The 23,318-nt window shown below is 31.9% G+C and overlaps 2 protein-coding genes across 3 annotated transcripts in view; both read left to right on the top strand.

Moving 5' to 3' along the window:
* The window catches only part of LOC113509501 (uncharacterized), a 69,862-nt gene extending 64,443 nt beyond the window's left edge, over window positions 1-5,419 (top strand). For both annotated transcript variants that reach the window (XM_052893000.1, XM_052892999.1), the window contains exon 20: window positions 420-5,419. In XM_052893000.1, coding sequence (XP_052748960.1) covers window positions 420-500 — 81 coding nt within the window. In that variant the 3' untranslated portion in view covers window positions 501-5,419. The remainder of the gene's footprint in view (window positions 1-419) is intronic.
* Window positions 5,420-8,002: 2,583 nt separating this feature from the next.
* The window catches only part of LOC113511445 (putative fatty acyl-CoA reductase CG8306), a 36,162-nt gene continuing 20,846 nt past the window's right edge, over window positions 8,003-23,318 (top strand). Inside the window, exon 1 of the mRNA XM_052893172.1 lies at window positions 8,003-8,143. The gene's annotated coding sequence lies outside the window, so the exon portion shown is untranslated. The remainder of the gene's footprint in view (window positions 8,144-23,318) is intronic.

Raw genomic sequence — 23,318 nt, 5'->3', positions numbered from 1 at the left:
TGTCATTTGAGGGCTCAACGATATGGCAGTGTAGTTGCAGTCTTTATTTAAAGTACATTCAAAACTATTTTGTACAAGAAATGGTAGAAAATTAATTTAACTTAAATAAAGTTCTGAATGTCCATGAATTGAAATTAAAATTATAATAAATACATTAATTTATGCTATTTTTATAACTCTAATTTGATATGAATTCAGACCTGTCATATGCACACATTTACAATTCACGCACACTAGTGCAGTAATGTTCTTTTTTCCTTTTTGTGATTGCATTGCCAGTTTGTCAGTACTTAATACGTTATACTAAATACATTTATGGGTAAGAAAAGGGTTGGATATACTTTTTAAGCAAACACACAAAAACAAATGAAAACTTATTTATCTTATATATATAATTTACATATTGCTTCCTTTTACAGGATATCTGCAACTTAACCGCTGAAGATAAGGTATCCTTTCTGGAATACAACATTCGTATATACAGAGATTGTCATAATTAATCATATATATGACATAGGTTAATGAAAATACACGGACAAAACAAATAACATTAATGTCTAAATTTATGTTATCAGTCATCGGGCATTGTATTAAATTATTTGAAATAATTGCAAAACTAACATAGGTACAATATTAAATGTTAAGATGTTGTATTGTAACTTGTCACATAGTAGAAAAAAAAATGTTTTTATAATGACGTCAGTTTAAATCTGGACCTATAACATTCCTATAACCGCGGATCCTTCAAATGTAGCGTGAAAAAGCACTTAGTTAGCCGCCATAGTGCTGCCAACCGTTGAGAGTGGAACATTCTCTCTGGTTGACCGCAGTCTATACTATGTTGTCTCTGTGTTAGCTCAGGATAGTGTGGTCACATAATAAAAAAAAAAGTAAACTGGTGTTGATTTTTTTTCATATTCTGAAATATTGTGTTGATAAATTAAAACACAATATTCGAGTGTACAGTATCTTTGTCGACAACATATTTTGAACGAATACGAAAAACATAAATCTCATTTTAAAATCATATTTTATTTTAAAAGTAAATAGTTTAAATATACACTAATATAGTTTGGCCGTGAGAGAATTGTTAATGAATTAATATTCTCAAATTATTCGCAACATATTGACCGCAATTAAAATAAATGACACACATTTTTGTATAACAATGTAATATACATTAATTATATAATTAATTGATTACAACAGTGCATATAAAATATATACAAATCATGTTTAAAATATATACAAATTATAAGTTTAAAGTATATTAATTAAGTATATAAAAAAAGTTCTTTACTGGTAGCCTTCGTAGCATCATATAATTACGTTGTTGCATAAACATTTATTAGTTCGACAAGTGAAAATATTTAAAATGTCCAGAGACATCAGTACTAAGACAAAGTACTAGAACGTTCAATCACCATTGTGGTGCACTTCAATAGAAACACAAAAAATAATCGAAAAGAAATACAGCTTTATTTAGTTTTAAATTTTAGTTTTTATAGTTATTTGTTTACGATATAATATCGCTGGCTGAAATTTTTGGTAATACAAACGTAGTCTTTAAATTTTGTTTCAGTTCCTCTTATAATGTAAGCATTCACTAAGAAAGTTTTTTTTTGGATTTTTTTTTTAATTCTGCTGATTCTTTTCAATAGGTATATACATTTTTATTTAAAAATATGTATAATTTATATTTACGTCCAATGAATCTCTAAGTGTGTAGATATATCGTCGTTGTGCAGCGAAAATTCAACAACTACAAAAAACAGATTCTGAGAATAATCGCGTTTAAATATCTTTTTTACGTAAAAATCTATATAGCTTCTAAATGCTAAATGCTATCAAAAATATTTGTAGGAAGAAAACATTGCTTACAGTTTAATAAAACTACGTATAATGAATGAAATTCAAACAGCTGTTTATTTGTTTAAACTAAAATAAAAAAATCAATTTCGCGGTGAAATGTCCGGTAGAATTGGTACTTAGGTACTTAATGACATTCTGTAATTTCAAAATGATGAAAAAAAAGCTCATATTGTTTAAAATAGGGTAGATTATTATATTTCAAATCAAATGGGGTAAAAAAATTGGGTTCACCAAAAATGTTAGTGATATTTCGCTGCACAATGACGATATGTCAGTGTATTATAAAAATAATAAACCATTTATACCGTCTTTACTCTTTATTGCTTCGTGGTTTCATTCTTTTATATACTTGTTTTAATATGAATAGGTAATAATGATATACTTAACATTCCAAAAAGTGCAATTATATTAATGTATCCGTCCTGATATAAAAATATATGTATATTTGAAATTTTATAATGAATTAGCTTCTTGCGTGCTTTTACGTACGCGTGGATTTCAGAAGTAGAAAAAGCAATTAAATACACTACTTCTTTACGACATATCAAGATAAAACATATATTAGATTTTAAGTTAGACCTTCAGGAATATACCTGAGATAACAGCGTACAATTTGGTGTTGTAGTTTTTGCGTGAAGCCGGAACAAACATACCTACAAGATAAAAAACATATTTAAAAAAATTTTATTGCGGCTTCTATTACTCTTATTAAGACTCTTCATGTTATTGTTTTTAAAATATCTCATGTACAGATATCGTTTAGTTACAGTTTTAATATATTAAGTAAATCAATATTGAATTTCAAACGAATCTCCAATGAAAATAATAACTAAAACAATATTAAGATTGCTGTTAAAATTCTTGGTAAAATTAACAATTTACGATTTATAAGGTATAAGTAATTTGAAGATTTATCAACAAAACTCAGTCTATAAATCTATGCTATCGACGTAACGCTAATCACAACCGAAACATTTAAAACGACACTGACGACGAAAGACTTTATCAAAGACAAATTTGTATGTATTAAAAAGAAAAATTGCTTACATTAAAAACGCATCAATTTATTTATAGCGCGTTGTAATTATGTTCAACGCCATCTAGCGATGTACAATCGAATTAATCTCTACATTTATCTATTTCATCTAATTCACTAAAATGGTGTCTATTTTTTCTGATTATTATGTTATTATAATAATTTTTATTTCGTAATTTTAAATAGAAAATTATTGTTAATCAGGAATTGGTGTTTGATATAAGTGATGAATATATTGTAAGGTATTTTGTAGTCAATGTTAAGAAAAGTAAATAATTTCTAAACAACATTATATTATATAATGAATCTCTTTTTTTTTTGTAAGACAGTTTATAATAGTTTGTATACAACTTATATATAGGTACATACATAATTTTATTTTAGACTGCAAAAATCTTTTACATTCCAGTAAATAAGAGATAAATATTTTAGCTTTATTTTAAGAATATTGTAATTTAAACCCATTAAGTGTAATACTCAACGTTACATTTATTGATAGGTATATATATTTTTTACTTTTATTAATTTTTAAGGCCATAAATGAGCCATATTGTTTAAAAAATATAAGTGAACGTTAATATATTTTCATTATATTTAAAAAAAATAATGAGTAGGTATACTGTAAGTAACCCAGATTTTGAAACAGTACTTAATTATATTATTTTTTTATTATCTGTCATATTTTAATTTAAGTAATTTTTTTTAATAAAGCAATTATTAATTTTACTGTAAACGGCAATACTTGTTATAACTGCTATTTATGAATTATGGAATTATAAATAATTGGAAAATAGTTGGAAAAATATATTTTTTTTTCTACCAACTTATTATCAACTATAAAAGTTGGTACAATTTTAAATTTATTGTATAATGGTAAGTTAATAAATAGAAAATAATTATCTAAATATTTACAATTACTTCATTAAATATTCATATAATATTGATAAATGATTGTGTCTTTAAAATTAGGTTATTTTTATATATTTTTATATTTATTTCTCTTTCGAAATAAATTTGTGAGTTGGAAAAAAATATTTTTCTCCTAGCTGACCTGGCAAACGTTGTATTGCCATGTAAATAGATATTTTTTCCTTAACCTAATCACTTAGCGGTATGAAATATACTTTACGACCTTAGATTATATAAATAGAGCCTCGAGCCTTAAAAACGAGTCAACTTTTGTCAGCTAATTATCAAATTAGCTGACTTGTTTTTTTTTTCAGTATTCTATATATTTACGCATAAAATGATGTATTATTTAATAAATAAAAAGTGTTTACGCGTTATAAAGATGCAGAAATTATAAGGCAAAATAAATATAGAAGTTATAAAGGAATCACTCATGACTATTTATCACACAAAATTGTATGAAAAAGTTGACTCGTTTTTCTCAAAGCATTTCTATGGAAACACTCTATCTATACAATGTAAGGTATTGCCGTATAAATATTTGTTTCTGAATAAGGACACCTTAATCACACAGCGGTATGAAATATACTTTACGACCTGTTCTCATACCTATCAATTATACATAAAAAAATTTCATAAACATCGGTCGAGTCGTTTCGGAAGAGTTCGATTATAAACACTGTGACACGAGATTTTTATATATAAGAATATTATTTTTTATAATTTTTACTCAGTATTTTTTATTACTATTTTTTTTTTACAGTGTATAAAGAGTAGTTAAGATAATTATAGCGTTACAGTAAGCTTAATAATATCACAATAGTTAAATTTAACTTTGAAAACGTTAATTTAGTATTAGTAATCACTAAATAGCAATTAGTATATTTAGTGTTCTTGCCATATTTTAGTATTTCCATAAAATATTTGTCAAGTCTCCTTACCTGATTTGTTTACTATTGAAACAGCTCCATAGACTTTCATCCAGTGTTTTGGTGCTTTTAAATTATGGGTTTTTAAGCAAAAAAAAAATGTGTAATTTTTCTGTAGCCAAGTCCTACTTGAAATACTAAGAACCCACACACTGTTTCTATTATTAATTTTTTTATTTTCTGCATAATTTTGTATATTATAAATCAGTTTATTTTACAACCCTAATTACTTTTAAAAGCGAGACTTTTATTTCTAGAAATTGAAACCATTGAAAGTAGTTCTGTAAAAAAACTTCTATATATATATATATATATATATATATATATATATATATATATATATATATATATATATATATATATATATATATATATATATATATATATATATTTTACATTTTGATATTAAAATTCAGCATCTTACACAGAATAATATTTTATTCTTGACATTTCAAAATAAGTATAGATGAAGTAATAACAACTTTTTCGTCAGGAATATGATATTTTGAAATAATTTGAATTTCAAACAACATTTTACAATGGCGAATAATTAGCAATAATATAGCTAATGTTATTTATATGATATGATAATCTGTTTTAGCATACATTTAGTAGTATTAAGTGTCCGCAATTTAGTATTTTTAAGAAATAAATAATTAAAAGTAGTAAATGATTTATTGAAGTTTCATTTTTATGTAAGTATTAGCTTTTACCCGCGACTTTGTCCGCGTGACCGGGATATGTTTATTGATCGGGATAAAAACTAGCCCATATTCTTCTCCGTCTCATTTTTTTTTATCTTTTTTATTTAGAGGCATTTATCCTATAAGGATATGTCAGCCTCATCAAACCCTAATTTTATAAAATGCCTCGCATACTTAAAACATTAATACATAAATAAATAATACATAATATCTTAGTAGGCTATTTTCATAAAGGGAATTATTGATACAAAAATATAGTAATTAAAGATTTCACCATTCCGGAATGTGGTTCTGTGAGTATTTCTCCATCTCATATAATACGTGTATATAATGTAAAAATGTGTTAAATTTTATAGTGATTGATTAAGCTGTTTAGGCGCTATAAGGTACCGCACCTCTGTCGTGTTGGGTTAAAACGGTCCTGAATGAAAATAAATCCAAGTAACAGCCGAACGTTAATCTGTGACTCCCGCAGAGTCCCGTTCGAAATAACGGAAATGTAAGTATGAGCGATCAAATAATCTTATGAGTGTATATGTATAAATAACGTACCCCGGATACAACAACAACCTGATAGGGTATATTGCAAGCAATGGAACAATTTTTTATTAAATGGGTAATAATGGTATGGTAGCCTCGTCCGCGCCATCGGTATACACTAGCGGGGCACCAGTGATAGATGACTGATGAGGATGAAAGCAGGTCAGTTAGCCCATCCTGACGAGTTCAATTAAAATTAACCACGATGGTTTCCAGGGAGAACCGCGTGGAGGTCGACCTGACTGACATGTCAATATACCCCTGCTAGTAATGGGGCTATTTGACCCCATTACTGACAATCCCTTCCCCCCCTTGACGTTACATTATTATTTGCAGTATTTAAAATAAGATTTGCTCCAACGGACACCTCGTGAAGGTACTTTTAGAAATATTTCGAAAAAGGGTTCTTTTAGATGAGGTCCACAAGAGTTACTATAAATTACTGTATAAATAAAGATTGTGTCCCATAAAATAAAAAAAAAAAACCGATTTCAATTGGCGAAAAAAAAACCAGTTATTTTTGTTTAAAAATTGAACTGCTACACATATTTTAGTAAAATTTCTATGAAACCCATCTGTAAGTATATTTTTTTAGACGAAAAAAGAATTTTCCAAAACGGTTTAGAATTGCCGTAGTTATGAGGTAACAGACATAAAAAAAATACCTACAAGCGAATCAAGAACCTCCCTCATTTCGAAGACGGTTGAAAATCTAATGTTGTTTGTTGCATCTCGCCAACTTGGGACCAATCCAGTAATGATGGTGTAACAAGGAAATGTACAAATGAGATAATAAATATTCCGTACCAAATGACTTGAGATCGCTTCCCGCTATGTTTGCGAACGCTCTCGCAACCGCAGCTTGCAGCGGTTAGGTAACTGCACAAAACTGTGGATGTCGTGAGTTTTCAAATAATATTCCATACCGCAATATTGTTTTACTAGTTTATTTATTTATTTATTTATTCATTATTACATATATGTGTACATGGCGAACTTAATGCTAAAAGCATTCTCTCCCAGTCAACCATAGGGAAGTGTCAGAATACTCGAATGCGGTACTAGTAATTATTGATATACATACATACTAAAATCACATATATAAACGAATAAATATATATAAAAAACAAATATACTTACACATATATTAAATATAGTATATTATACACGAAATTAAGAATAATATAAAGTACTTACTGCTCGGATAAAGTAAAAAAATGAGCATGAACGTGTTTTTTGAAAGACGGTTTAGTTTGTAGTCCCTAAATTAAGTGAAAAAATTACCGTTTTTGATGTAACTTACAATGGCAAACAAGCTGACGGCCCACTTGATGGAAAGCGGTAACTGTCGCCTATAGACATGAGCAGTGGACCATGGACATAACAAAATATACTGTTTCACTTATGATATCCCCCATGCGTTGCCATTCCTGAGGACTCAGGTGTTATTTCTCTGTACCCTGTAAATTCACTGACATATCCCACGAATGAATATTCAATAAAACAATTTTTAAAATTGATTTTAATATGAATGAATCAATGAATGGTTTATTTTCACTTCACAAAAAAGAAGTAAAAAGTAAACAACTTGAGGTACAATTAAATATGTGAGACCGATTTTGTGAGAGACTGGTGCCTGTAGTCACTAGTGCCCTATCTCCATGGACTACACAAATATACATGTAAGAACATAATATAATAACAAAATTACATGAATATGAATTCAATACTAATTTTACTAAGCAAAAAGTCCTCTAAGTACAATATTAAATCGCAAAATCACTAATGATATTATTAAACAAAAAAATAAGAGGAATAAAGATAAGAATCTTTCTGACATACATTTCTTAGCAAAACACTGGTGAGTGGCCAGTCAATGAAATACAATGCACGTTTTTTTTTGGCTAGTAAGCTGGTGTCTTCTGCTTCTGGCACTAGCCCCATTTCCCCTATCTATGACCATTGTAAATGAATAGAATTTAAGGGCCGCTACTAGAATGTGCCTCCCCACTTCTTTAAACTTGTTCTACGTCGAATACGAACCGGAAAGCGGTATTTTACTCGTAGAATAGTTTTTGCTTGACCACGACAGCGTTTGCACCTGTGAAAGTTTTGTGATTGGTTCTCTATGAATTATTTTTACGAAAAATCAGGTAAGTTTTAGTTGTAATTATTCTGAATTATTGGATGAGTGTTATACTAGTGAATTAATTAATGTAATGTATAATAAAACAAGGAAACCTTTTAATTTATCAACTTTAGTTATTGTCAATTTGCAAGTACTAAGTCACTTGTTATATATAAATTATAAAGTTGGTAAGTAGCTATTTATTTTTAAACTTATTTATTCAAAACAAGTTTAAAATGATTTTATTATAAATGGAAAAAACCGTAGGTTCCACTTGCGGCATCACTATGTATCTATCGACACCATTATCATCCACACTTCTATAATATTTTCATTTTTGCCATACATTTTTCTTTTTATGAATGACAAAGATTATAAAAAAAAAACTATTTCTTATTTTTTGCATCTGACAAGTTTACGAAGGACATTTCAAGATGACTTAATAAAAGACTTTTTCAATAAAAAAAAAAATACTTTATTCACAATTTGCAAAAATATGATTGCTCGTATCTAAAAGACACGTGATCGAATTGAAAACTTATTCATTATTGAAAGTCGGTTAAAAATGTTAGTTACGTGAATATAATGATGACGGTGCGATAATGAACAATACTACCTTTATATAGGTATGCCTATCGGTTTAGCGAATCCATACGCGTATTGTTGGTTAAACCGTTATCTTTAGTAATATTACCTACCTTTAGGAATATACCTATTATAAACATCACATTTCATCACATTTAACCCTTCTTTGCGTGATTTTATTTTATTGGTGAAATAAATTCTTACCAGACGGAGACTTTGTGCAAAGTCTTTTGCTTGGGCACGTCTGTCCCATTCGTGTTTCTACTGTGAAGCAGTTGTGTTTGCATGGCCGTGTTTCAGTTTGAAGGGTGAGATATGGCAGTGAATTCACAGAGTACAGAGAAATAACACCTGAGTCCTTAGGAATGGCAACTCATGGAGGGTATCATGGGCGAAACAGTATACTCTGTTATGTCCATGGTACTGCTCATGTCTATAGGCGACGGTTACCACTTTCCATCAGGTGGGCCGTCAGCTTGTTTGCCATTCTAAGTGGTATAAAATAAAAATTAAGGTGATATAATTCATGTTCAAAATTAAAGGAAAAATAGTTAAAAAATACATTTGACAGCTATGTTCAGTATCCAGACACGATCAACTTAAAGTGAACTTGTTCTTTTATATAATTTTTGGGCATTCAATGTTATGATGGAAATTTCCACCATTATGCAAAAAAGGGTTAACCCTTTTGCACTCGTATGCCCCAATATGGGGGGGCATCAGTCGTTTTATCGTTATTGGCAACATTCCCATCCTAAGTCATAGGGTGTATTCAGGGGGTATATTTTGAAATTTTTGATTTAAGGTTGATGAACCTTCTAATTACATTGGAATACATTTCCATACAAAGAAATTCATCTTGATCGAATATGAAAAAAAAATCCGAGTTATTTGCTAACTTTCTAAAGCATAATTACGAGTACAAAGGGTTAATTATCTTGTTTCGATTACGAAGTTCCTGTAAAAACTAATTAAATATATAAACAACATATGAAGAATACTCAAAACAGTTATTTGTTTAAAAAAGAAAAATACAAAAGAAATGAGAAATAATTAAGAGCGTTCAATAACAAATAACAATATAAATATAAAACATAATTAAATAAAAATAAAATACTTACCGAAGTGTGGTGACGTCAATATTAACTCTCAATTAAAAAAAAAATACAATTGTAAATTTTTTAGTGCTTCCGATTGATTCTAGCGAACTAACACGCTGATCATATATGTTACATAAAAATGTACCTCGTAAAACCTTCCACCTATTTCATATATTGTTTCGGAATTTCCCAAAATAACTTTTTCCATCAAAATACAATTTTTCCATCTAATCATCGTCATCATATCAATCGTTAATGTCCACTGCTGAACATAAGCCTCTCATAATCGCAGTTAGGCTTTAGTGATGATTTAAGAGGGACGCTGCTGCCCATCCCTCGATCATTAGGTTCCCTTAGTCGCCTCTTATAATATCCACGGGAAAGGAAAGAATGGCCATGCTTTGGATGCAAGGGCCACGTGGCAATTTCTATCTAATGTTTTGTTACAATTGGAGTTTTTTGGGGGAAAGGAATTGTTAGTAATACGGACGATTAGCCCCATTACTAGCAATGTACCCTGTCAGGTCGACCTCCACGTGGTCCCTTTGGAAACCATCGTGCTGAATTCCAAGTGTGTTCAACACGATGTGCTAATAGACCTTTTTTTTTAACGTCTGGAAAATGCTTTATGCAGACCCATACACCTTGTGGGAGGTGAATGCATACTGTGTGAATCCCCCCGTAAGGTGGGGGTGTACCCACCAAAAACCAGACGATATACCTTCGAGGTGCCATATGTTCGCTTTCGCACTCACCACATCTCCGACGGCAGCAACCCGCCCCCTGATGGTAAGAGCAGGTCTCCTCTCTCAAGATAGGGTGGATGGCGTGCTCATCCTACCATTCGGGGGATGCGCCGGTATATTAGCACATCCCCCAGGATGTGCTAATAGACCTGCCTTTTCATGCTCACCTATCATCCTTCACTGGTGCTCCGCCAGCGTATACCGTTAGCGCAGGCAGGGTTACCATTTCATTATCATCCATTAAAAAAAAATTGAATTTTTTTATGGGACACAATCTTTTATTATTAGTGACAGCTTAATAAGAATATTATCTCATGATTAACGTTTCAGATCGCTATTTAAAAAGAACTATTTAATTACTCAGACAGAAACATTGTTTTTTTTTTTTAATTGGCATATAATTGCGACGTGACCACACATCGGTAAAGTTATGGACGCTTTTAACCACATACTTAATTAAAATAATACATAATTCCACTAATAACATGATTCAATTTCCATTGAAATCGTTTTAATGTAGAAGGACGGAGAAGGTCAGCCGTCAAATAAAAAGTACATAATCATTGTTTTTTTAAAGCACACTGACACACATAGATAGTACAAATTTAAAAAAAATAGTAGATACAATAGGTACTTATGTATAAAAAGTAGGTACATTTAAAAAAAATATCCTATACACTCAATACGGTCGATTATCTCTCTCTCTCTTCAGTCGTACACTCTTGACAGAGTGGTCGTGGTTTTCACAATGACAGTGGCTCGTCGATGAGGCTCTCCTTCGCGATTGAGGTCCTCGCAATATGTCTCCATCTACTTCTGTTCGCCACCGAGCGAGAGCATTCCACAATTGACTGCTGTGTGGCCGTTTTGATGAGATCAGTCCATCGTGTTGGTGATCTACCCCAAGAACGTTTACCTTGAGAGAGACATGTCACAAAATATCGTATACACTCAATACGGTCGATTCTATGGAACTATTTTTCTAAAGTATTTTTTTAATATTTTACTTTGATACCACACCACATCAGCCGTTAATTGTCCACTGCTAAACATAGGCTTCTCCGCATTGGGAGGTTTTGTCTGTAGTTGCCATGCTTAGCGGACGCATTAGCAAACGCAGTTAGGACTTTGTGATGTTTTAAAAGGGCTGCCCATCCCTCGACCATTAAATCTTAAATCTATAAATTATACCAGAGGGGAAATCTGCAAAGTCGTTTGCTTGGGTACCTCTGTCCCATTCGTGTTTCTACCGTGAAGCAGTTGTGATTGCATGACCGTGTTTCGGTTTGAAGGTTGGGATATGGCGTGAATTTACAGAGTACAGAGAAATAATACCTGAGTCCTCAGGAATGGTAACGCATGGGGGGTATCATGAGCGAAACAGTATACTCTGTTATGTCCATGGTACTGCTCATGTCTATAGGCGACGGTTACCACTTTCCATCAGGTGGACCGTCAGCTTGTTTGCCATTCTAAGTTGTATAAAAAAAGCCTTAAAATCAAAGAAATTGTCATTGTAAAATAACTTATAATTGGCCTAATTATAAATAGTATTTATAATTAAATAATAAATTATACGGAATAAATAAAACAAGTACACAGTTAATTCATTATAATCATGATCAGTCAATTAATGCCATGTCACAGTTGAACACAAATAACAATACATTTTAATTGTAAAACACAATGTGTAGTTACGCAACTTTGAACAATAAAATTAAAATACAATAGTGATGAAATTTGTTGTTGGATAGAATGAATTTTTTTATTGGTGTTAGTTAAAGAAAGTACTAGAGTTTCAGAACACGTGGAAGCTAAAATAAAATATTAGGTCAATTAGACTAGGCTTCGTGTCGTATCAAGAGGTGAAGGGACTCGCTGAAAATCGTAGTGAGTGGCAAGAGCTAACTAGACGATGTCTATATATGGGAGATATTTAAGAAAAAAATTATATTATATGAGGAATCTTAAGACCAATAGATGCCAAAACAATAAATTTTAGATAAATTTTTCTGTCTCTCTGTTTGTTCCGGTATTACGCGACAACTACTGCGTCAAATTACATATGTTTTTCATAGAGGTATTTCTGAAGGTCTAACTTCAAAACTGGTGCATATTGTATCTTGATACATCATCTAGAAGTAGCCTATTTCAATGTTTTTAACAAATACTCACGCACGCACGCACGTACGCACGCACGCACGCACGCACGCACAAACGCACGCACGTTTGCACGAACCGCATACTACTATAGTCAACTTTCTGGCTCTGACTTCCACGCGACAGGCTTTGTCTAGTGCAGAGTCATATCTATATTATATTATAATCTAATCTTATTTAATAAAATAAAATATTCTTAATCTTCTGAAATATAGGTACGTGTTCGAAGAAACGAGCAAAAAGCTTGTATTGTATTATTCTTATGATTATGCCATATGCGACATTTAAGATGAAAAATAATGATTGTAAAGTATTTCATTAATATTTATGTTTTTTGATGTCTGATAAATACTACCTACAAATATGTGCATGCTATTCAATATGGCGAAACATGCTGAACATTTAAAAACAAATTGTAACATCGTATTATGTATCTATGTTTCTGGCAAATAAATTATTATTATTATTAATAAAAAAGATCCAATTTCTTTGATCGGATATTTATAAAATATAAAATAGAATTGCTTGTTATTGCATTAATTGCATTTCACATTTTTTTTTTCACACTTCACTTTCCTTCCGTCCGATGTCTATTAATATCATCATCATCATCATTAACAACAAAATACTCGTTAACTGCCCACTGTTGGACATAGGCTTTCCTCTAATGAGGACTTTGGACAATAGTTGACACTCTTGCCAGGTGGGTTGGCAATTGCAGTTAGACTTTGGTGCCGTTTAAAGAGGGACGCTGCTGCCCATCCCTCGATTATTAAGTTCCCTTAGATGCTCTCTTATTATTACTTTTTACTTTTACAGTTGCGTTACCTCTTATACCTACGGGAAAGGAAGGAGAGGTCCATTTTATGCCGTGAACACATAGCAACTATTAATATATGTTGGGTTATCATGATTCAGTCCTTTATGTTGGTATTATTGTGATTTCGAATTTGCACAGCTCACAGAACTAACAATTCGTACTCCGCAAGATTTAATAGCAATAGGCTTTTTCCATTACTATTAAAAAATAAAAATAAAGAATAAAAACGTAATAGGTGATTCAATAACTAATATAATCACGCCATTTATGTAAGCGATGTCGTTTGGTTGTTTAAATATTCCGAGAAACACAGTGAAAGTAAAGTGCTGTTTACGAGTATATTAATGGGGACAATGAAATAAGTAGGCACTAAAAACGATTTACTGATCAGGGAGCTCTTTTTTTTAAAACTATATAATCAATTTGAAGTTGTTACCTTGAAGATCCGTCACAATTTCATCCTTCCATTATTCGACTGTTCAATATGTTCCTCTCCCATATAATGCTGTAAGAAACGGTTCAGAGTCATCTGGATCCATCCACTTTTTTATGGATGAAAATAGAACAAGACCCTGCTGCACTATTGGTATGTGCTCGCGGGGTACTAGCGAGCAATGGAGATGAACTGATAATGTCAGATCAGTTAGCCCATCGTGACGATTTCAACGATAATTAACTCCAATCGTTTCCAAAAGAAACTGCGTAGAGATTGCCTTACAGGTTAGGTATATTTTTAACAATAGGGCATTTTTTATGAATAATAATGTAATGGTAATCCCGCCTGCGCTATCGGTATATATTAACGGGGTACCAGTGAGAGATGATAGGTGAGGATGAAAAAGCAGGTCAGTTAGCCCATTGTGACGAATTCAATTATAAATTCGAATTAATTATACATACGAACACTCAGGTTATGGAAGGAGCTCCCTGCCGACATTTTTCCAAGAGCCTACAGCATGGGGTTCTTCAAAAGGGGGGTAATGAGGTTTCTTCAGGGTCGGCAACGCACGCGTAATCCTCTGGTATTGCAGGTATTCAGAGGCTAACCGCTAAGGTAACCGCTTACCATCAGGTGGGCCATATGCTTGTTTGCCACCACAGTGGTATAAAAAAAATTGTCACGATAGTTTCCAGGGGGAACCGCGCGGAGGTCGACCTGACAGGGTATATTGATAGCAATAGGGACTAACCTCCCTATCACTAACAATCCCTTCCCTTCCCCCAACAATGGGGCTGTTAGACCCCTTTACTAATAATCTCATTATTCTCTTGTAATATATTTGAGGTCGGCATTTCATTTAAGGTTATCTACACTAGATGGAGCGACAATGCCACTCTGTCCTGTGGAGGAGGGGATTTTTAGCAGCGGGGACTAGCTGTCCCATTGCTAGTAATATATCCTATCAGGTTTTCGTCAATGCGATCCTTCTAGAAACTATTAGTTTTTGGAGATCCTCTAAACACTCACTGGTGCCCAGGCATCGTGCATCGAGAGCACAAGCGGGGTTAACATTCTATTTTCATCCTACGTCCGCCTGTGAGTATGGAATCAGAACTTTTATCAATATTTTGAGTTATGACCAGCTTTTTGTATTTCAAATACGGCTAACATTTTACAGATCCGATCACTGTTTTTTTCTGACCATATTGAATGATAATTAATTATATTTAAAAAAAAAATGTTATTTATGCAGACTCTGCAGACAATATACATGCGCACGAATATCATATATATTCATATACATTTTACTCACGTGTACATGAGATCATAAAATTTCTATGGATTAATCTATAAGTATAGCCGCTTTCCATCAGGTGACACCGTCTGCTCATTTGCCTCCCTAACAATAAAAAAAATACTTAGAATGGCAAACAAGCTGACGGCCCACCTGATGGAAAGTGGTAACCGTCGACAATAGACATGAGCAGTACCATGGACATAACAGAGTATACTGTTTCGTCCATGATACCACCCATGCGTTGCCATTCCTGAGGACTCAGGTGTTATTCCTCTGTACCCTGTAAATTCACGCCATATCTATATCCCACCCTTCAAACCGAAACACAACTGCTTCACGGTAAAAACACGAATGGGACAGAGGTACCCAAGCAATCGACTTTTGTACAAAGTATATGTCATCAGAAGTTATTATTGTATATCTTTTTGTTATTCGCGCCAAATAAAACTATTAAAACAGCCATCAGCTTGACTTTATAGTTCCAGTAAAACGTACGTACTTACTGTTTCTCTGTATTCACGACCAACGCTATTAAGCGAACAAATAGGAGTAAAAGTAAGCACTTTCCGCAAGCACGTAATGGTTATTTTACATAGTAGTTGACGTAACGCTATAGATGGCAGACAAAAAACCGGTCAAGTGTGAAATTAACACATAAGAAGGTTCAGTTTTAAAAATAATTTTTATTCTGTTTTCTTTACTTGTTAATTTATTTGAGTAAATAGACATCAGATGTTGTTAATATTTTTCACATATGATAAATATCTATACGATATAGAAGCGAAAACGATAATTTTCAATTATTTTATCTGTTTGTTCGTTTGTATGTAACATTTTTTTTGTATAGTACTTAAATCTTAAATTATAGGATACAGAGTTCTTAAGAAAATATTTAGTACAATGGTGGACTTATCTCATAAAAGGGGAGACTTTGTACAAAAGTCGATTGCTTGGGTACCTCTGTCCTATTCGTGTTTCAACCGTGAAGCAGTCGTGTTTTCATGGCTGTTTCGGTTTGAAGCGTGGAATATGGCGTTAATTTACTGGGTACAAAGGCATAACATCTAAGTCCTCAGGAATGGCAACGCATGAGGGGTATCATGGGCGAAACAGTATACTCTGTTATGTCCATGGTACTGCTCATGTTTATAGGCGACGGTTACCACTTTCCATCAAATGGGCCGTCAGCTTGTGTGCCATTGTAAGTTGTATAAAAAAATTTACATAGTTGTATTCCTTAAGCTCTATATGTTTTATCTTGATTTTTTTTATAGCTTATTTCATTAGTTTTCCTTCTGAATTCCACGCGTACAAAATAAAGAACAAAAGGTTAATATTATTCTATAAATTTTCAATAATTATATACTTATAAATTATATACTTTTAAATTTTAAATGTTAAAGTTGGTCTAACTTCAAAGAACACAAGTGTGTGTTGGAAAATGGCATCCAATTTGGTGTTGTTGTTTTTGCGTGACGGCGGACCAAATATATAGACAGGCAAAATTTATAAAAATTATTGTTTTGGCATCTTTTGTTCTTATATAGGTATAGACTTCTTATATATTTTTTCTTAAATATCTCCCATGTACAATACAGACATAGTTTTATTATATTAGTAAGATAAGATCAGGGAAAACGACTTTACAAGTTTTTTTATTTCATTTTTTATTATGTTAAATAAAACGAGTTCTAAATATTTTATCTCTCTAAATTACTAGCTTTAGAGACTTGAAATCTCGAATGGAGCGACTTCAAAAAGCAGAGGGCCTACCATGAAATGTTTTCTGAAATTTCGGGGACGAACGAAACAAAAATTTGATGTTAAAATTACATAATACATGCCGTTTAAATTTATTAAAAATGTAAAATATCGTTCCACTGAACTATTAGGATAGAATTTATGGTGAACGAAATGTTAAACTCCATTTACTGGGTCGATATCGGTAATAAATAAATTAATAAAAATATTTTTCTATTCAAGTGAACAAAATTATCAGCAGTTTTGAATGGTAATTTTTTTTAGGAATGTACTGAACATTTCAGAAAACAATTTCAGTTATGAAGAAGCAAGAATCTCAGCTGCTTTTTTTCCAAAAGTTGAATTTATAAAAACAAATGCTACAATGGGTGATCATGGGTGGCGGTATTCACTTACCATCAGGCGAGCCGCATGTTCGTTTGCCTCCTGTGTTGTAAAAAAATAACTATCACAAACTTCATATAGATAAATAAAAATTACGATCAATTGCAATACTGCAGTATTCTTGAATACACCAATCTGTACTATAAGCGTTTGTTCACGAGTATGATGAATAAGCCAGCCATCTTTATGTTCGACCATATTATGCTGGAACAAAAATATAGACACAAAATTTCCAAAAAAATATTATTTTGGTATCTATTGCTCAATTTAATTTTTCTTAAATATCTCCCACATTATGAAGATTTTTTTTTTTATATTATTTGGTCAGCACAAAATAATGGAGATAAGATTTTTTTTTATTAATAGAATAATACTTACCTATAGTATGTTTTTTAATAATTAAAATTACTATTTTTAGTAATTTAAATAATTTAAACCTTAATTTTGTGTTTATAAATATAATTTCCGTGTGATAAATTTGGCTTAAGTACGACATATGAGATGACGACACATAATAAAGGTAATTTTCCAACGACCTTTACCGAATCAGTGTCACAAATAACAAATGTTGCAAGAGGTTGCAAGTTTTTATTTTAATTTTAATTTTAAACGGATAAAAATGGAATGGGAATTCCATCTGTGCTGTAGGTATACTATAAGTTTTTTTTTCGGTAATTTGTGGGATTACAATGGAATGGCCTGCGCTATTGGTGTACGCTGGCGGGGCACCAATAAGTGATGATAAATGAGAATGAAAAGGCAAGTCAATTAGCCCAACGTGATGAATACACCAGCAACATAGTTTCCCTTCTCCCCCTCCCCCCTCTAATCCCAATTAAGCAATCAGTAGTGTCATTACGTAAATAAAAGTGCTTATTATTTACATGTAGCATGGTATAATTATTGTGGATCGTCAAATAGAACGAGAATGGAACAAACCAATGAGTATATTATGCTACGTCTATGGAACATACCATAGAGACCGAGTATAGACCAGCCGCGACAGTTATAGAGCGATTTTTTTTTAATTATGTCAATGATTGTATACTACTGTGAATATGTCTATGTATTTTAATTTAATAACGTCTTTGAACATGCAGTGGTATTATACTTGTAAAGTATCTAATATCTATAGTAATATTATGAAGAGGAAAGATTTGATTGTTTGTTTGTAAAGGATAAACACAAAAACTACTCAACCGATTTTAAAAATTCTTTCACCTATAATTAGCTAAATTATTAGTAAATAACATATGCTGTATAATATTTTTGAAAATTCTATTTACCTTAAGTCGGGCTGCTACCTTTCTTTTTCGTGCCGATAGTCTTCTGCCTAATGCTCTTAAAATAAATTAAATAAGTAAATCCATGTCTCCGCCTATAGAAAAAAAAAAAAAAAAAATGAAAATAGCTACCAATTAGAAGGCGTCAAGATTTTCATATAATGTCGTTTTTATATTTCGTTCTATATAGCCTTTTTTCTCTGAACTATCTTCGTGAACGATTTGATATGTGTGCATGCGTATGTGCGTGTCGTTTCACCAGAGGGAGACTTTGTACAAGTCTTTTGCTTGGGCACCTCAGTCCCACTTGTGTTTCTACCGTGTAGCAATTATGTTTGCATGCCTGTATTTCGGTTTGAAGGATGGGCGTGAATTTACAAGGTACAGAGGAATAACACCTGAGTACTCAGGAATGGCAACGCATGGGATGTATCATGGGCAAAACAGTATACTCTGTTATGTCCATGAGCAATAGCTCATGTTTATAGGCGACGGTTACTACTTTCCGTCAGGTAGGTCGTCAGCTTGTTTGTCATAAGTTGCATAAAAAAATATGTCTTTGTATGTAAGTATGTGTGTATATATACGATTAAATATAATATAATTAGTTATATATAAACATAAGATCGTTTAGTTTTTTCGTTTGAAAATTGTCACAATATTGTACAAAGCTTTACCTGCTGATTGATGCTCCTTTACGCTTTGGGTTTGCTGGAAGAGAACTCTTTTAGAGCTAAGCTCACCTTTGTACATTGAATTACCTCTGTCATATTTTTATGTATAATTAGTGTGTACAATAAAGTATTAAATAAAAAAAAAATTACACTGCAAAAACAACGTCATTAATTATCACAAAATAAATATATGTTGTTTTGTACTACTTGGATTGAAGTTAAAATTTAAGTTGTTACTATGTAAAAAACATATTTGTAGCTTTTTAAAAATTAAATTTTGTTTACATAGATATAATAAGTTTTAATAGAACTTATTAAAAAGATTGTGTACAGTAAAAAAAAAAAACTGATTTCAATTGCGATAAAACCAGTTATTTTGATCTAAAAACTAAACTACTTTTTATTTTTTATTTATGATAAAATTTCAATGGAACCAAACTGCAAGTACATCCTTTGAGATAACAAAATTTACATCGGTTTATTACTGGTGGAGTTGTGAGGTTACAAACATAAAAAAAATGACAACCGAATTAAGAATTTCCTTTTTGGAATCGTTTGAAAATGTAAACAATGAATAATTGATTCAACCATAGACAGTCTGCTGATATCAAATAGTAATACAAAATAAAAAAAAAAAAAATAGAACAATCGATTGAACGTTTCGATTTGATACTAATATCATTAGTGTTTCTGTAATAATCTAAACAAAACCAGTTTTTTTTTTTCATTAAGTTCTGTTGAAACTGATTAAATAGGTATGTAGAAAAGTGCGTCCAAATTAAAAACCTCTTTATTTTTTTTAGTCAGCAAAAAATATTAAATAAATAAATAATATAAATAAATTGGACAATTAGGAAATATCCAAAATCTTGTAAATAATAATAATAATTTTTGTACTAGGAAAACCCATGGCGAAATTCTTATAGGTACCTAGATACTACTGCTGATAGCGCAGGCGGGGTTACCATTCCATTTTCACACATTAAAAACCCTTCATATATTTCATACTACTAGTCTTAGATCTTACAGTTTATTCTTAGATCTTAAGCAGTGATTATTACCTTGTAAACAACTCACGTGTACTGGATTAACCGTTAATTATTTCCTATTTGTATATAATTAAGTCGCTTGTAAGAGGTTTATTTTAGGCATACCTAACCCCAGTCTACCATCATGGTTAATTCCTGATCAATTGATCATGATGGGCTAACTGGCCATTTTTCATTCTCATCTCACCACCCTTTACTGGTGCTCCGCCAGCGTATCCCGTTAGCGCAGGCGGGGTTACCATACCATTTTCATCCATCAAAAAAAAAAAATATATATATATATATAAAATGCATTCGAATCGAATACCTCCTTTTTGAAGTTTGTTGAAAATTGAATTTTTCACCTACATAACATATAAAATGTAAAAAAATTCTTTAAAATTTTTCATAGAAATGAAGTAAATACATTTCGTTTATTATAATAATAAATATAAATGAATAAAGTAACTATTTTTATGATAAATATCAAGAATGTTCTATGAAAACGGGCGGATACGGTTTTGCGTAAGTAAAACTACGGGTAGCAGCTTGTTTTTTTTAATACTCGTATGCCAATAACTAAAGTCCACGTTCTATACAAAGGAAAACATCTTTTCGCCTTGAATGACGTAAATCGTCGGCTTGACCAGCGTTTCATTCTCGTGTCCACTGTTTGCACATTACCATGTCAATAATTGTGTACCTATACCTTTTTATGTATATATTTACATCTGACATTGTGCTGTGAGATTCATAATTTTTATATAACTTTAAAAAAATATATCATATGTATACTACCTCTGTCCCATTCGTGTTTCTACCGTGAAGCAGTTGTGTTTGTATGGCTGTGTTTTGGTTTGAGGGGTGGGATGTGGCAGAGAATTTGCAGAGTACAGAGGAATAACACCTTAGTCCTCAGGAATGGCAATCCATAGGGGGGTATCATGGCCGAAACAGTATACTCTGTTATGTACATGGTACTGCTCATGTCTATAGGCGACGGTTACCACTTTCCATCAGGTGGGCCGTCAGCTTTTTTTTTTATACGACTTAGATGGCAAACAAGCTGACGGCCCACCTGATGGAAAGTGGTAACCGTCGCCTATAGACATGAGCAGTACCATGGACATAACAGAGTATACTGTTTCGTTATAATATAATTATTCACAAAAATACAACCTCACCCCGAAACCCCGTGTACAAATAGCGACGATAGATTCTAGACGATACGTTTGTTGTTAAGATACGCATAAGAAAGAATACGATGCCAAATATCGCTGTCTCGTTTCATCTTACACACCGTTGAACACGGTAACGATAACATATGTATGTAACTATTGTTTCGATCCGAAACAGATTTATTTCCTTTACATTATTATTGTATATAAAAAAAAAACTTATTAAAATATTACAATAAAAAGTTATTAAAAAATGGCTCCGTAAGGAAGGAACAGGGTGAATATGTGGTTTTATTTTATAAAATTTCCCGAAGTAATATTATCTACCTAATAGCCTGCGGAGACAAACTAGCTTTCTTCTTGGACTATCCACCTATCTGGGAATACAGTCAGTCCGGATAGCACAGAGATGTGGGTTCGGATCCCATAAGATCAAGTCAGAAAATATTTTTGCAACCTTTTAATACCTCTATTTATTATTCGTAATATACACATAGTTTTCAAGTTTTCCCAAAATGCACTCCATCTTCGTAATGTATCCCAGTAAGATTGAAATAAAATCACAATGTTTATTGTATATTCTGTGATATCTTCCTAAATCCTGAACCGATTTTGGTAATTATTTTTGATTGCGATATTGTCGTTTTTGTTCCATGATATGAATTTTATTAGGATTGAAGTCATCGTATTTGCGAATTATTTATCTCGGTAAAACGAGCAAAATCGCGAGTTAAAGCTAGTAGCTATATAATAAAAAATACAATAATATATATAATAAGTTTACTATTGTAATCTTTGAGGGGAAACAATAATAATACATTGCTGCAGCAGCTGAGGTATTCATGGACGAACGTGCAAATGTGGGCCGAGGCGTAGCCAAGGCACACATACGTGAGTCCATCAATGCCTAGTTGTGGCCAAGGCTTGTATAGTACTTTTTTCAAACAATGCGCGTAAATCAAAAACACAATTTTACTTTTTAAATTCAATGACGAATAACGAACAATAATAATTTTTCACGCGCCATAATGTTCCTTTGTTTTTTTTTTCAATAAACAGCTTTCTATTTGCAAGACAGTTCGAAATTTAAATAAAACCTTTTATTAGTTACCTCCTTGGTAGCCATGTTTCGAAGTAACAGGTCATTCCATTTTTAAATTACAGGACAGACAGACAGACAGTTTACATAGTAATTTATCTGGCCGCAAAACACGACAGATATGGATTTCCATTCAACTTTTGCTGGCCGCTGCCCATGTATCTGGCCAGTATGGCAATTTTGATTTATCTCGAAGAAGATTGTCAAAGTAATGCTCACAGTTCCAAGCATGTTTGAAAAAAATATTATACAGGCACCTTTATTTAATAATTTTTAATTACAGTTGTTAACCCTGGAAATCATCGTGGTTAATTCTTGTGGAATTCTTCACGATGGACCGACTAACTTGCCTTTATCCTCATTTATCATTTTACATTGGTGCCCCACCGGCATATACCTACTGATAGCGTAGCCAGGGTTACCATTTCAACATTTCATTATCACACATAAAAAAAACTAGTTGTTACTTATTGTAATATCTATCTACGACAGATTTACAATATACTCCATATGTTTATGTTTAATATATTCATATTCTGCAATTTGATGGAAAAGTAGCCTACATACCTAGCAATTTAATTATCATATAAGTATCATAATACTTAATTACGTAGGCATCATCAAGTATTTTTCCATTTCCATC

The sequence above is a fragment of the Galleria mellonella genome, unplaced genomic scaffold, assembly GCF_026898425.1.
Source record: "Galleria mellonella isolate WM207_F2 unplaced genomic scaffold, CSIRO_AGI_GalMel_v1 utg172, whole genome shotgun sequence".
Classification (NCBI taxonomy): Eukaryota; Metazoa; Arthropoda; class Insecta; order Lepidoptera; family Pyralidae; genus Galleria; species Galleria mellonella.
Note: the sequence above shows the minus strand (reverse complement) of the source record. Positions and strands in the feature narration are given on the sequence as shown.